Here is a 17,002-nt window from a genome sequence, read left to right as displayed (position 1 = left end):
TTCCACTCCCCACACCTCCCTCTCCTCAGACCTTCCACTCCCCACATCTCCCCCTCCTCATACCTTCCACTCCCCACATCTCCCCCTGCTCATACCTTCCACTCCCCACATCTCCCCTTCCTCATACCTTCCACTCCCCACATCTCCCACTCCTCATCTCCTAATATCTCCCCTCCTCATATCTCCCCCCTCCCACTTCCTAGCCCTCCCTCTCCCCTCCCTCCCACTTCCCCCTTTCATTTCACTTCCCCCCTTCCTCTTTCTCCCACTTATCCCTTCCACCCCCCCTCTCCCAATTCCCCTGTCCTTCCCTCTCTCACTTTTCCCCTCTTTCCCCCACCTCACCTCTCACTCTCTCTCCGCCACATCGCCTCTCACTCTCTCTCCCCCGCCTCCTCGCCTCTCTCACTCTCCCTGTAATTTCCTGCTCTTCTTTTTGTAGCCCCTTCTCTCCCCCCCTCACCCCGCGCGTAGCTCTTCACCCACATACTCACGCGACAAACTGCTAGTTGGAAGGGAGAGAGGTGTTTGGGGGCCGCAAGGGAAGTTCATCTGTTGCCCACCAGTGCGCTAGGCGGAGGAGTTTGGATGTTGTTGGTGCCGCACATATGCACATGATATGTATAAAGAATATTGTCGCTTTGTGTGCTAGAAATGCATTAAAATTATCTGCCAAGTCTTTCTTGGCATAAAAGTAGACACAAACAGCTCTTAATGCAGTCATGTATGAACATAATGCCCACCATACAAAGAATAATGTGTACGAACATGAAAAAATACTTTATGACTCACTCTTTCAATTCGTTTTAAAAAATCCTTAATACATAGCCTCCTTTGTTTCCAACCACAGACCAAACTGTATACTACCTATACTATCCAATGTCACGGAAAAATGTGTTCATTCCCAACTAAGCAACTGTTATAATAAGTCACATTTTCCTAGTCAATTCCAAATCCACTTTCGCTCAAATCGCTCCACAGTAACAACCCTCTTAAAACTCTGCAATGACCTCCAGGGTGAAATGGAATGTGGACAGTTGACTGGTGCAATATTCCTAGATTTTGCAAAGGCTTTCATGTTACACAATCAAGTTGCCGTGCTTGGGATTTGTACCACACATTGAGACCCACCTCCCTCACAATAAGTTTCCCAGCTATCTATGCTTTCTGTGGGACACAGCTATCTTGGCCTCTCTGTAAGATTCACAACTATCTCTCTTTATTCAGAAGTACAGTTATATAGTTACATAGTAGATGAGGTTGAAAAAAGACATGCGTCCATCAAGTTCAAATGACAGATACTTTATCCTATATCCATACTTACAGTTTATTGATCCAGAGGAATGCAAACAAAAAACCCGAGTGAAATATCATCTAATGATATCTCATAAGGGGAAAAAGAAATTCATCCTGACTCACAATATTGACAATCAGATAACTCCTTGGATCAACATCCTTCCCATGTTCACTTATTTGGTATATCCCTAAATACCTTTCCTTTCTAAAAAGATGTCCAACCTTTTTTTGAAGATATCTATTGTATCTTCCATCACAGTCTCCATGGGTAATGAATTCCATATTTAAACTGCCCTTACTGTAAAGAACCCTTTCCTTTGTTGCTCGTGAAATCCCCTTTCCACCAACCTTAACCTTAATGACCCTGTGTTTTTTGTACTGCCCTTGGGATGAATAGTTCTTTTGACAGCTCCTTGTAATGTCTCCAAATATATTTATATATAGTTATCATATCCCTCTTAGACGCCTCTTTTCTAATGTAAATAAATCTAATTTAGCTAGCCTCGCCTCATAAATCAGATTATCCATCCCCTTTATTAATTAGGTTGCTCTTCTCTCTACTTTTTCTAGTTCCATACTGTCTTTTTTATGGAGTGGTGCCCAAAACTGTACCCCATATTCAAGGTGTGATCTTACTGATGCTTTGTAGAGGGGCATAATTATGTTTACTTCCCTTCCAGCCATTCCCTGTTTAATACAAGATAAGTTATTATTTCCCTTTGCAGCTATTGCATGACTTTGGGCACTATTGCTAAGCCTGTTGTCTACCAGCACTCCTAAATCCTTCTCCAGCAAGGATTCTTCTAATTATTCCCATTTAATTTGTACGTTGCTTGTTTATTCTTGTTTCCCAAATGCATAACCTTACATTTATCTGTATTAAACCTCATCTGCCATTTACCTGCCCAAGTTTCCAGTCTCTCCAAGTCCTTCTGGAGAGAAATTACATCCTGCTCTGATTCTACTACCTTACACAATTTAGTGGCATCAGCAAATATGGAGACTTTGCTCTCTCTGCTAACCATTAATAAACAAGTTAAAAAGCAGGGGTCCCAGTACTGATCCTTTAGATACTCCACTCACAACTCTCTGATGTCTATCTTTCAACCAGTTTTCAATCCAGGTGCAAATATTTTTACCAAGTCCAATTTGCTTTATTTTGTACACTAACCTTGTGTGTGGAACCGTAACAAAAGCCTTTGCAAAATCTAAGTAGACCATCAGTACAGTATCTGGCCATAAGTAGACCATCAGTACAGTTACTCTGTTATCTATATTATGTAATAATATAGATGTAATAATAATTACTTTATTTCATATAGCGCTTTTCTCCCTTTGGGACTCAATTACAATAAAGTGCACGTTATCCAGCACATAGGATTGTTACAGACACAGTCCCTGCCCCGTAGAGCTTACAATCTAGGATTTTTGATGCCTGGGACACAGGGAGATAAAGTGACTTGCCCAAGGTCAGAAGGAGCTGGCACCGGGAATGGAAACAGGTTCCCCTGATTCAAACTCTGTCATTGTTTACAGGATGAGCCACCCCTTCAGCAGTACAAATGTTTCCCTTTGTATAGTATGCACAGCTCTCTCATGCTCTGTATAACATGCACAGCTATCTCTCTCTGCCCCCCTCAGAGTGCCCCCCGATCGGTGTGGAGTCTCACCGGATAGAGGACGATCAGCTCCTGGCCTCCTCCATGCTGCGACACGGGCTCAGTGCTCAGCGTGGGCGCCTTAACATGCAGGTGTGGTTAGGGGTCAGTCCAGGAATAGTAGAGAGGGCTGCAGGTTGCATTACAGTAACCATGCTCCTTTTTCTCCCTCCCCCTCTTCTCTTCCCCCCCCCCTTTCTCACTCGTTAGGCGGGTGTTAATGAGGATGATTTTTTTGACGGAGCATGGTGTGCAGAAGATGACACCCAGGTGCAGTGGTTAGAGGTCGACACACGGAGAAGCACCTTATTCACTGGCGTTATAACCCAGGGACGGGACTCTCTTATCCAGTGCGTCTCTCCTCAACTCCTGCTGTTTCTTTATCTCGCATACACTCATGCACATTTATCTTCCTGCTATATGTTCTTATACTTACACTTGTATTATGGCTGTAACACAACATATTCACAAGCTACATATATATTTAAAAGTAAATGATAATAATAATAATATATATATATATCCTATGAATATATATACCTATAGATCATATACACCTTATACATACAGTACATACACTATATACATAAGATATATATTTTTTCATTCCTCTATCTGGCAGTGATGATTTTGTCACCTCGTTTCACGTGGGATTCAGTAACGACAGCCAGAATTGGGTGATATACAGCAATGGCTATGAGGAGATGGTGAGTCTTTGTGTGTGTGTGCATACAATATGTAAGTTTGTCTGTGTGTGTGTGCATACAATATGTAAGTGTGTGTGTGTGTGTGTGTGTGCGCATACAATATGTAAGTTTGTTTGTGTGTAATGAAAGATTCTGGATTCAGCCAATAACTTGCACACTCTGAGTCAGTAAACAGTCTTAGAGATGCAATAAAAAAAGTTATTTTACTTAGCTTCGGTTATGTTCTCAGTTACAGCTTGCACAGCTTAACAGCATACAACAGGAAAAACGCTCCAAACCCCTGTGAATCCCCAATCAGTCTAGTCTGATCCCGAGAGAGCAAGGGGAATTCTTGGCCAGGGCACCTGCATGGTCTGTGGAAAAGCTTCTGGCACTATCCCCAGCCTAGGCTCTTATTTATAGCATTTTGTATTAGGCTTCCTCCAATCAGTTCTAAGTGTTCTAGCAAAATACATATAGCAGGGCCCCGGGTATACGGCGGGTTCCGTTCCATGGGCCCGCCGTATAGTGAAAATCGCCAGAAAGCAGATCCGGTAATTTTCAGTGATTTTGCATGCACAGAACGGCGTTTTCGCCGTTCTGCGCATGCGCAGCCTATAGTCTGCGAGCGCAAACTACGGTATGCGCGCGCAGACACCGGTCTGCTCTTGCGCGCCGGGCGCAACCTGCCCATTCTGCGCATGTGCGACTGGGAATCAAAGATGGCGGCCCCCTTCTTCGGTGCCGCCGTATCGGCGGATCACCGAAAAGCGAAGCGCCGAGAAGCGGGGCCCTGCTGTACTTTAACTGATGAGTCACACTTCCTTTGCAGTAAACAACTCTATATATGGTAAACATGTGACAGAGAGAGAGCTCTGCTAACTCAAAGCACATGCCATGCCACACTTAAGCTGATGAGTGGTCAAACATGTGACAAGAGATAGAGCTCTGCTTACTTAAAACACATGATATGGCATATTTCAGCTAATAAGTGGTACGTTCCAATACATTACACCTATTGATTTAGGTGGCAGGGCAATCTCTTCCTATAGACGGAACGCCTACACTCAGGGTGCGGTACATATAGTCCATATTGATACAAAGATAAAACCCCACGTAAATAGTAACAATAATATTCAACAATTGTTGCAAAAATATCCCCCAACCATCTGCCTGAGTCTAGCGGATGGGTACATAACTAGACTTGTTTTTACATAACAAGCTCTTCTCTGGAACGGAAATCAACTTTTACCAATGGGTAACCTAGTAAAACTGTGATGGGTCGTATATTGGTGACACCCATATGCGGGTAACCATCTTCTCGCACTGAGGTGGCTAAACAGATCCGACAATTCGTATACAGGTAACCATATTCTTGCGCACTGAGGTGGGTCCACACATCTGACAATTCATCTGGTTGGTTTGATTGGACAAAGTGTTCAATACGCCATTGATGCCGGGCATCCAGATATCCATGGACACAGCAAAACAAAACAGAAAAACAAATATCAATTAACTGCTATTAAAAGATAGGCAATAATATATTCTGGGTGAAGGGCCCCTTGTACTAACACCAATCTCGTCGCTCCTTGCCCTTTTGCTATCACTTCCCCTTGCTTACGTCCTCCTTTGTTTTGTGGTAATACCACCCATATCCTGGCGCCCACTGTGAAATAAGAGCTTTCGTCATGCCATGTAATCTGCAGGGGCGTTGGCACAAAGATTCTCACATCCCCCAGGTGTACACCTGCTGAAATGCTCTCTCCTTCAGCATTACCAAGCGTAACTGCCCATCTGTAAGTTTGTGGGTCAATTCGCACAGAGGCCTCTTCCCTACCAGTATCTCCTACCACCGTCCACCCTGTGTCTGTTAGCAAGGGTGAGAGGTAGAAAAACAATGTGCTTCATTCATGCATTTCCCCATAAATTACTTCATACCAGAATTTGTTCTACCATAGAGGACTTTGATAGTGGTGCGGCCGACCTTGAGCGGAGATTCCTGGAGAGGGGATACAATTCTAATAACATTCATAAAGCCTACTTGAAGGCTCAGGAGAGCATTTAAAATTCGAATGCTTGAACACATGAGAAACATTTCTAATATGGATATTACGCATCCGGTTTCTCATCATTTTAAATGCTGCCAAAATGGTAGCTTAAGTAATTTCAAATGTATGATCATTGAATACGTGAAACCTTATACTCGGGGAGGAGATAGAGTGAAAATTCTTTATCAACGTGAAGCATTTCGGATTTTTGTTATGGATTCATTAACTCCTAAAGGTCTCAATACAGAATGGGATCTTCAGTTTTTTCTATAGAAATATACATGCATATCTTTATACAGATGTGTCCTGCAATTCTTCTCTGTGTTGTTCAATATACATTGTCTGACTTACAAGATATTTTCCCTATCAGGAGTACAGTCCCTAGTGACCTGTAGATATTCTTTATGTGTTGTCTTCACAGGGGACTCTCTACATGGTTACTCTAGACTGAATTTACAATTATTGATTTGTATGTTTATTTTTAGGGTTATGTTTTGTTATGTATCCATATTGTATTTTTGCTTTAGCAAGATATATTATCTGGTTCACAATGGGCATCATATTTGTTATCTATGATGATTTTACATGGCCAACAATTGACTAATTACATCAATAATACCTGAGGGGGCTTCTTACTCCCATTAGATAGTGTGTTATTGTAAGTTATAATGAAGTGGTCAAAGTTATATATATTATGTCTTTTATGTATACGTTTATTATGAAACATAGGAGTTTTATTTACTATTATTATACCAATTGGCCATGCTTAATTAACAAAGATTCCACCTTGTATCAGCACTTAGCAATTTTACTGCTTATTGATGTTAGGGAGTGTTACCAATGTTTTCATGTCCCATTGAATCTTTTTTTGTTATCATTATCACCTTCAGGTGTGTTACACCGGTTAGACTGGAGGAAGAGAGGTTTTAATAGTACCCTCCCCCTTCTTCTTACCATACTCCTTGAGAAAGAACACTAGTTGTTCGAAACGTGTGGGAGGAGGTTCTTTTTGTCTTTGTCCATGGATCGTATCCGTTTTATGTAGTCTTAATAAAAGTTTTTTTTACTACTACTTACTGGTGAGTTACTGTACCCTTAAGGAGCGACAGACTTTTTTTGGCAAAATTAAGTAGGACTGGTTCTAGCATCCGGGTCTCCGCCACTTTGGCTAGTGCATCAGCATCCAAATTTGGACCCCCCTCGGGTAAATGGGCATCGGCATGTCCTATTTTGATTGTCCGTGTATTTCCTGCTGTTCAGAATTCTTCCCAAATCTCTGGTCCTCCCAAAACTAGCTTGCCGTGTATCCTCCAACCTCTCTCTTTCCAACTTGCCAGCCATGTTGTACACTGGCGACACACTTTATTCGAGCTCGGCTAGTCCCACGAATTCGGGTATACCCGGGTGTATTGAGGTTTGTGACTGTTTTCTGCCCGAGTGCATTGGGTTATTTTCCATGCAGAGATTGAAGCATTTTATTCCCGCTGGCTGCAATACTGCACAGTATATATATATATACTGCATTACAATTCATGAATTTATGCCATCTGGTAGACACGTGAAGCATTGCAGCCTATTAAATCCTAATCATTATCATTTAACAGATCAGCCGCCCGTCAGCCAGGCATGAACCCAGGCTGGGAAGGCAAACGCAACGGGGCTTGCCAGAGGTGAGGAGCGGCGCATTCCAGGTATCTGCCAGGTACATACTGGGTATTTGCTCGAATAAAGTGTGTCAGTGCAGTAAATCCTTTGTAACAGGCCCAACTGTACTTATAAAGAAACAGAGCCTCTGTGGTTTCTTGAATAACCATAAGTAGTATTTGTAATTCAGCAAAGTGACTGAAACCACATCTCCCTTGATCTTGGAGGACGACATTATGTTTGGGGTTAGATGCAGCTGCTGCCCATCCGCCGGCCTTTATATGTTATCTGGGCTGATCCATCTGTGCACTATGCAATCTCCCATTGCTCCACGTTTAAATCTTCATATGGGAGCCTAATAACCCTTGATTGTAACAATGCTTGCACTGTGTCCCCTATTTCTTTGTGTCCCCCTGGCAAATAGTATTGTTTCAAATATTCAGGCTGTCCTGGAGCGGGTATTCGTATGGGGGTTCATTTGGCATTCCTTCTTATTATTTCCTTGATTGTTCGTAAATAATAGGCCTTATGAGGGAACCCAAATATGAACACCCCCCACTCTGTTTGTATGCTTTGACCCAACAACACATCTATGCCCAGCATGTTTTCTGGGATTTCGATTACCACTAGACTGGTGGTGAAGAGGGGCCTTTATTGATTGTAAAGCGTACTGTAATCCGAATTGACCTGGTGATGGTCCCACCTAGACCCTCTATATGCACTACTTCTCCTTTTTCCCTATCAGGGTTCCCGTGTATGATTGTCACCTTGGCCTCCGTTATCCACAAGAACCATAAAAGATTGTGGGGCTCGTTTCTTACCCACCACACCTGGACAGGTACATAGGGACGCCTATCTCCTGTTTGCACCCATACCACTGGAACCCGCTCTGTACATAAGGGTTTGACCACATCCCACCCATCTGGGGGGGGGGGGGCGTGGCTTGTGTCAGTTAAGTTTTTTCAGGAGTATAAGGACGGGGCTGAGGGCTTTACTCTGTTACCTCTCACACTGTCTTCACTATCAGTCTTATACATCCTTGCCGTGTGTTTTCTGACTATTTCCTTCCACTTTTTTAGCAGCTCGGTGGTGGGTTTCCCATCTATTTTCTCCTGTGGGATTTCTGCCTTCAATAAATCCACCCACATCTGTTTACGGTTTATTTTAATATAGGTTTTCGTATGTTCCCCTTTTGAGTTTCCGTGCTCCTAACAAGTTTAGGGCGATTGTCTTCTAATTCACCAAGCTGCCCAAGCAGTGTGATAGCAAGAAGGGGAGTGTTGATGTATAGCACAGCCACGAGTTCCAACTCTCCATGAGACCGGAAAAAATGACAAAGGTGAACGCTCCAATCTAGCAACAGGTCAGGTTTATTGCATGGTGGTGCAGCAAAATAGAACTACACAAACGCACCTATGCATTTCGAGCACAAGGCACTTTATCAAGGTGACAAATACATGTAATGCTGCTTGATTTATACTCACCTAGACTCTGTCCCGCGCTGCCGGGTGTGACGTCATCGTCCCGCGTCGCAAGGGGTCGCGGTGATGTGGCGTACACAGCCATTGGCTCGGCAAGTCAGGTGGTATGCTAATACTAGCTGACTGTCTCTTTTTTCTAAAACAAACTTTATTGACACAAAAATTAACATACAATAAAAAACATGTTAAAAAACGCACTAAGATACTGAACTAGCAGCAACCCTGCACAGGAGATGTCAACAATTGACCTAATATACTAAGGCATAAGTATATATACTATAGATATGTATTTGATACAACTTATAGCCCCTACCAAAATATAAAATATATCCTGGCATATACCTGTGCAGGTAGTGATAATGAATTTGTTATTCGTGAAAAGAACATATTCACAATGCAATACAAGAAATACAAGAATTATAATGATAAATCTATAATAGTATAATTCTATATATTAATACAAATTGATAAAGGATAAATCTTATCTAATCAGTGCAATTCATTGAGATAAGATTTATCCTTTATCAATTTGTATTAATATATAGAATTACACTATTATAGATTTATCATTATAATTCTTGTATTTCTTGTATTGCATTGTGAATATGTTCTTTTCACGAATAACAAATTCATTATCACTACCTGCACAGGTATATGCCAGGATATATTTTATATTTTGGTAGGGGCTATAAGTTGTATCAAATACATATCTATAGTATATATACTTATGCCTTAGTATATTAGGTCAATTGTTGACATCTCCTGTGCAGGGTTGCTGCTAGTTCAGTATCTTAGTGCGTTTTTTAACATGTTTTTTATTGTATGTTCATTTTTGTGTCAATAAAGTTTGTTTTAGAAAAAAGAGACAGTCAGCTAGTATTAGCATACCACCTGACTTGCCGAGCCAATGGCTGTGTACGCCACGTCACCGCGACTCCTTGCGACGCGGGACGATGATGTCACACCCGGCAGCGCGGGACAGAGTCTAGGTGAGTATAAATCAAGCAGCATTACATGTATTTGTCACCTTGATAAAGTGCCTTGTGCACGAAACGCGTAGGTGCGTTCGTGTAGTCCTATTTTGCTGCACCACCATGCAATAAACCTGACCTGTTGCTAGATTGGAGCGTTCACCTTTGTCATTTTTTCCGGTCTCATGGAGAGTTGGAACTCGTGGCTGTGCTATACATCAACACTCCCCTTCTTGCTGTCTACTTACCTGGATGAAGAGCATGCCCTGGATGTCTAGGAGTCCTGCAAGCACCAAGGTAAAGGGCCGCAGTGCCCCTGCATATATATGATTACCAGTGCCTCTGTTTATTACATATTGGTTACTAGGGTGGGCATACATGGTGATTCAACTGTGGAGGTTTATCTGACCCCACTAGACACTTAGCCCATACCTGATAATTTGCCATATTGTTCATGGACTCTCTACTGTCATCCAGTATTATTTGCACATGTTGTGGAGGAATTCTAACCAATTTGGATGCATCACATCTATCCTATCCCAAGCAGTGTGATAGCCTCATGTATCTTACTCCCTTGTATCAGTAGTGGGTCATTAGTCATAGCCCCCATTGTCACTGCTTCCTTCCCTGAGAGCCTGACACTGTCCCCAGCCCCATCCCAAAGGTGCAGCACCCACTGACCACTCATAATCTTTTACTATAGACAATTGGTCCTTGACTGCCTGCAGTTCCAGGTCCCCTGTCTCCCTCACCTGGGCTTCCTTCTGGAGCGCCTTCAACATTATCCATCCCATTTCTGCTGCGGTCTTCCGCTCCCCTTTCTTGTAGCCTATTACATTTAACCTGGTAAATTGATATTACAGCTTTTCACCTACTTCTGGGTGTACCGGGGGGGGGCATATTTAATTAGTTCCTTGGCTGCGGTTGACCCGGGTCCGGATCTAACCCAACGGGTAAGGAGCCGTTTTTTCCCTCCTCCATTCCCCATATTTCCTGTCGTCTTGAACATAATTTGTAATAGACAGCTAAACATAACCAAATACTCATAATGAATAAACATGTCAGTGTCAGTTTCCCCCTCTCACACCAAATCTCTGGTTCATCAGACATGTATGTTTCTGGGTGAATCCTTCAGACTATGCCAAATGTAATGCAAAGATTCTGGATTCAGTCAATAACTTGCACACTCTGAGTCAGTAAACAGTCTTAGAGATGTAATCAAAAAGGGATTTTACTTAGCTTCAGTTATGTTCTCAGTTACAGCTTGCACAACTTAACAGCATACAACAGAAAAAACACACCAAACACCCGGGAAAGCCCCAATCAGTCTAGTCTGATCCCGAGAGCGAGGGGAATTTTTGGCCAGGGCACCTGCACGGTCCATGGAGAAGCTTCTGGCACTATCCCCAGCCTAGGCTCTTATTTATAGCATTTTGTGTTAGGCATCCTCCAATCAGTGCTAAGTGTTGTAGCAAAATACATACTTAAACTGATGAGTCACACTTCCTTTGCAGTAAACAACACTATATATGGTAAACATGTGACAGAGAGAGAGAGCTCTGCTAATTCAAAGCACGTCATGGCACACTTAAGCTGATGAGTGATACTTCCCAATACTGTGTGTGTGTGTGTGTGTGTGTGTGTACGCATACAATATGTAAGTTTGTGTGTGTCCATATGTTTGTTTTTGCATTTATGTGTGCAAAAGTACAGTATTTTTATGTGGATGTGCATACAATATGAATGTGTGTGCATATGTAAAATATGCTTGTGTGTGCATATGTATGTTTATGCATATTTGGGTGCATATACACAGTATGTGTGTGCATATATATGTATGTTTATGCTTGTGAGTGGTTGTGTAACAGTATGTTTATATGTGCATGTGTATGTTTGTGTGTACATGCATGTTTCTGCGTGTCTGCATATATGTCAGAATGCTCATATGTATGTATATGCAAGTACATACAGGCAAACCCCGCATTAACGTACGCAATGGGACCGGAGCATGTATGTAAAGCGAAAATGTACTTAAAGTGAAGCACTACCTTTTCCCACTTATCGATGCATGTACTGTACTGCAATCGTCATATACATGCATAACTAATGAAAATAACGCATTTGTAACAGGCTCTATAGTCTCCCTGCTTGCGCACAGCTTCGGTACAGGTAAGGAGCCGGTATTGCTGTTCAGGACGTGATGACAGGCGCATGCGTGAGCTGCCGTTTGCCTATTGGGCGATATGTACTTACTCGCGAGTGTACTTAAAGTGAGTGTACTTAAAGCGGGGTATGCCTGTATATGTGTACGTTTATAAATAGGTGTTTGTCTAGATATATGCGTGCGTTGGCACATTATGAGTATATGCTTGTATGTGTATATGTGTTGTGCTGTGAAACATTTTGTCTCTGCTCACACATGAAATCACTCTGATCTCTGGGGTTGAACAGCAGAGCTGATGGGGAGAGGAAGAACTTACTGTGCTTGTTGTATTTGGGTAATGCATGACCTCTCCCTGTCTTCCCTCAGCTGTTTTACGGTAACGTGGATAAAGACACCCCGGTACAGACAGACTTCCCGGAGCCCGTGGTAGCACGATTCATACGTATATACCCACTGAACTGGAACGGCAGCTTATGCATGCGCCTCGAGGTGTTGGGATGTCCTATATCAAGTGAGGATCCTCAAATACACCCTATAAGTACACAGGGCAAAGCACACGCACACACTGATACACACATATGTGCATGTTCAATACAGAGCCAAAACCAATCACCTAATTAAACTTTTTTTTCTTAATTTCAAGTGAGTGCTTGTATTCTACAATACTGATGTTCAGTATCTTTTTACTAAGCACCTAGACAAACTATCATGGTATTGGATGTGTCGTGGACACACACACACGCACACACACGATACCCGATACCCTTGATACCCGACTAGCACCCATTCTATCCACCTTTAAGAGCCACCTTAAGACACACTTGCTTAAAGAAGCATATGAGTAGCACCGTAGATATTACTAGACACATGATACATCAAGCTTGGCCCTCTGCAGAAGCACTTACCAAAATCCCCTTCTACTGTTTCTGTACGTTCCTCCTACATACCAATTAGATTGTAAGATCCTCTGAGCAGGGACTACTCTTCCAAAATGTTACGTTTGTCTGAAGCACTTATTCCCATTAACTGTTATTTATATTTATTTGTTATTTGTTATTTATATGATTAAAAGCTAAACACACAAGAGTCAAGATAAATGCAACTTGGGATGCCCCACCTCTATGGGAACAAGAGCAACAAACAGGAATAGTAGTGGGTGCTGCAAGCAGAAAAAAAACTAGTCAGGGTAACTGCATGTAGAACAGAAGGGAAGCTGAGCACACCAAAAGAAATGCAATCATTTATAAAAAAATTATAAATGATTGCATTTCTTTTGGTGTGCTCAGCTTCCCTTCTGCTCTTATTTATATGATTACCACGTGTATTACTGCTGTGAAGCGTTATGTACATTAATGGCGCTATACAAATAAAGACATACAATACACACACTTTAACTAGCTTTAAAGCGTTGAAAAGCTGGAGGAATTGCTAACAAAAAACAGGATAAGAAAATATCAGATGAGACAAAGTAGTTGAGGAGATGACAAGAAATGAAGCAATCCCAAGACATAAGAATTGAATATGCAGAGCTGTGCAAGATGGTATAACTGAAGATGTAAGAAAATGTAACTGTAATATGGTGAGGAAGACTATTGAAGTTAACAAAAGCTTAAAGAAGACGAAGCGGTGACTTATTACTGGGAAGAAGCAAACCATTGTACGTAAAGAGAGTTGATGACTTTTACATGAAATTGTATGAGAGCACAGATGACACGGCATGATCTTGCATGGAAGAGCCAGAAGAAACCACCAATGATGTAAAAAGTAGAGAAAGAGTAGAGAACATCCTGCAAAACTTTTACACGCTACTCGAAGAGCAGGAAAATTCCAGAACAATGGAGAAATGCCATAATTATCCTCATTCATAAGAAAGGAGACAAAGAAGAGCTCAAAGCCTACAGCCCAAATAGCCTACATCTAAACACTTACAAGATTTGTACGAAGATACTCACTAAACGACTCAACCGACTGAACTTCGCCCAGCCTAGACAACAAGGAGAATTTTGCAGTAGATACAACAGGATGGAACATTTCAAAGTCATACAAGAAGTGATTTCCTGGAGTAATGAATATGATCTATCACTCTAGGATTTATATTTTAGGATTTGTAGATTACGAAAAAGCATTTGATTCTGTCTACACCTCAGCAGTTCTAAATGTATTAAGTAGACAAAGTGTTGAGGAAGCGAATATCTTACTATATATTTCTGAAAGCATTGTATGTTTCTCTGTCTGTACTGTGTTCCCTGTCCCTAGCGGCAATCTCATTGGTCCCTTGGCCCGCCCGCCCCCGCACACCTGTCATTGGCCTCACACACTCACCGCCCGCCCCCGCACACCTCTCATTGGCCTCACACACTCACACCACTGCTTCAGGCCCCCTTGGCCTGCCCCCGCACACCTCTCATTGGCCTCACACACTCACACCACTGCTTCAGGCCCCCTTGCAGCTCACCTTCCCCCCTCCCGGTGGCCGTCACTCTCCCCCGTCACCCGGACCGCAGCTCACCTTCCCCCCTCCCGGTGGCCGTCACTACAGGCCCCGCACCTTCCCCCTCCCGGTGGCCGTCACTCCCGTCACACGGACAGGCCCTGCACCTTCCCTGTGTTTCCCGCCGGCTCGCACTCACAGGTGCAGAGAGTGGGCACGTGCGCAGCGCTCACAGGCCCTGCACCTTCCCCCCTCCCGGTGGCCGTCACTCCTGTCACACGGACAGGCCCGGCACCTTCCCTGCGCCCGGCGGCTCTGCAGAGAGGGGGCGCGTGCGCAGCGCTCACAGGCCCTGCACCTTCCCCCCTCCCGGTGGCCGTCACTCCCGTTACACGGACAGGCCCTGCACCTTCCCTGCGTTTCCCGGCGGCTCTGCAGAGAGGGGGCGCATGCGCAGCGCTCCCCGGGCGGGAGGAGGGAGAGCAGAGAAGGGCCAGGCGCGCGACAATCGGAGGAGCGTGGGAGAGAGGAGCGGTGCTGTGAGTCCTGGCAGAGGTGAGGGGGCTTTGTGTGTGCATGGGGAGAGGGGGGGGGCAGTGTGTGTGGGACACCGTGTGTGAGTGGGGGGGAGGGACAGTGTGTGTGTGGATGTGTGTGTGGGGGAGGGGGGGACTGTGTGTGTGTGGGGGAGGGGGGACAGTGTGTGTGGGGGAGGGGGGGACAGTGTGTGTGTGGCGGAGGGGGGACAGTGTGTGTGTGTGGGGGGATGACATTGTGTGGGGGGGAGGGGGGGACAGTGTGTGTGGGACACCGTGTGTGTGTGGGGGGGAGGGACAGTGTGTGTATGGGGGAGGGGGGGACAGTGTGTGTGGGGGGGGGGGGGGGACAGTGTGTGTGGGGGAGGGGGGGACAGTGTGTGTGTGGGGGAGGGGGGGACAGTGTGTGTGTGGGGGAGGGGGGGCAGTGTGTGTGTGGGGGAGGGGGGGCAGTGTGTGTGGGGGGGAGGAGGGGGACAGTGTGTGTGTGTGTGTGTGGGGGGGGGGACAGTGTGTGGGGGAGGGAGGACAGTGTGTGTGTGTGGGGGGGGGGGCAGTGTGACACCCGGGTAACGCCGGGTCTCTCAGCTAGTTGATATTATAAAGAACATTTCCGAGAATGCCACATCCACTATTTAGATTACATGAAGATATGGGCACGATAAGGATCAGCAAGGTAGTGCGATAGGGAGACACCATGTCACCAAAGCTTTTCACAGCAACACTTGAATGATTATTTAAGATGTTAAATTGATGTGGGGGGGAGAGTGGGGGGGTAAGGAATCAATGAATACTGAAGTCACCTACGATTTGCAGATGACATTGTTATTTTTGCCACAAGGGCAAAATACCTACAGCAACAAATTGGAGAAGCAAGTAAGAAAGTGGGCCTCCATATGGATCTCAGCAAGACCAAAGTGATATTCAATAAAAGTGTAAACTCTGGAAAAATCTAAATAAATTGAATAGAACTAGAAGAAGTTGAAGACTATGTCTACCTTCGCCGGCACATAACAATGGTTGGGAACCTTTTGAATTAATTCAGCAGGTGAATAAAGAGGGGGTTGAGTGGATTTGGAAGAAACAAGACAGTCTTTCAAAGGAATCTTACACTGTGCTCAAGAGGAAAGTTTTCGACCAGTATATTTTGCCATGCTCTGGTATCAATGTGAAACTTGGACCCTAAATGCGAAGATACTTCAGAACCTTCAGACAATTCAAAGAAGTATGGAGAAATCTATGCTGGGTAGACAGAAAAATAAATTATTAAATTCGAAACCAAACAAAAATCTGTAACATTACCACAAGGGTAAAGAAATTAAAATGTCAGTGGGCTGGACATATCACAAGAAGAAATGACCATCGTTGGACAAAGATGGTACTCGACTGAATTTCAAGAGAGATTAAAACACCAAGACGACGACCAAAAGTAAGATGGGAGGATAACATCAGAAAATTTGCTGAGCGACGTGGAGAAGATATGCTTGCAACCGCAGTACCTGGAAGATTCTTGGGAGGCCTTCATTCAGCAGTGCATCAACAAGGGCTGCAGAAGATGGTGATAGAGATAGAGGTGATAGAGATAGAGGTGATAGAGATAGAGGTGATAGAGATACTGTAGATGTGATAGATGATAGAGATAGAGATGATAGAGATGATAGAGATGATAGAGATAGAGGTAGAGATGATAGAGGTAGAGGTAATATATACAGAGATGATAGATATAGAGATGACAGAGATAGAGGTGATAGAGATAGAAATGATAGAGAAGATAGAGATTATAGAGACTATAGAGATGATAGAGGAGATAGAGATGAGAGAGATTGAGATATAGAGATAGAGACATACACACACATATACACAGGTGAATGACTCTTAACAGTTCCCAGAATCTCTGTGACGTCTATTGGGGCCTAAGCTTTTAGCCACGCTGCTCCTAGTCTTTGGAACAATCTGCCTTGTATGGTTTGAGAGGCCCACCTCTCTGTAAATCTTTAAAAACAGATTTAAAACTTACTTCTGTACCCAGAATGGGACGCTGCGTGACGTCACATGACGCCATGCGACGTGACATCACAGCATCCCGT

The 17,002-nt window shown here is 43.8% G+C and overlaps 1 protein-coding gene across 2 annotated transcripts in view; it reads left to right on the top strand.

Moving 5' to 3' along the window:
* AEBP1 (AE binding protein 1) overlaps positions 1 to 17,002 on the top strand; it is a 99,387-nt gene that overhangs the window by 72,840 nt on the left and 9,545 nt on the right. For both annotated transcript variants that reach the window (XM_075601729.1, XM_075601728.1), the window contains 4 exons: positions 2,938 to 3,047; positions 3,165 to 3,304; positions 3,577 to 3,661; positions 12,315 to 12,459. In XM_075601729.1, coding sequence (XP_075457844.1) covers positions 2,938 to 3,047; positions 3,165 to 3,304; positions 3,577 to 3,661; positions 12,315 to 12,459 — 480 coding nt within the window. The remainder of the gene's footprint in view (positions 1 to 2,937; positions 3,048 to 3,164; positions 3,305 to 3,576; positions 3,662 to 12,314; positions 12,460 to 17,002) is intronic.

Source organism: Ascaphus truei, chromosome 5, assembly GCF_040206685.1.
Source record: "Ascaphus truei isolate aAscTru1 chromosome 5, aAscTru1.hap1, whole genome shotgun sequence".
In the NCBI taxonomy this organism is placed as follows: domain Eukaryota; kingdom Metazoa; phylum Chordata; class Amphibia; order Anura; family Ascaphidae; genus Ascaphus; species Ascaphus truei.
Note: the sequence above shows the minus strand (reverse complement) of the source record. Positions and strands in the feature narration are given on the sequence as shown.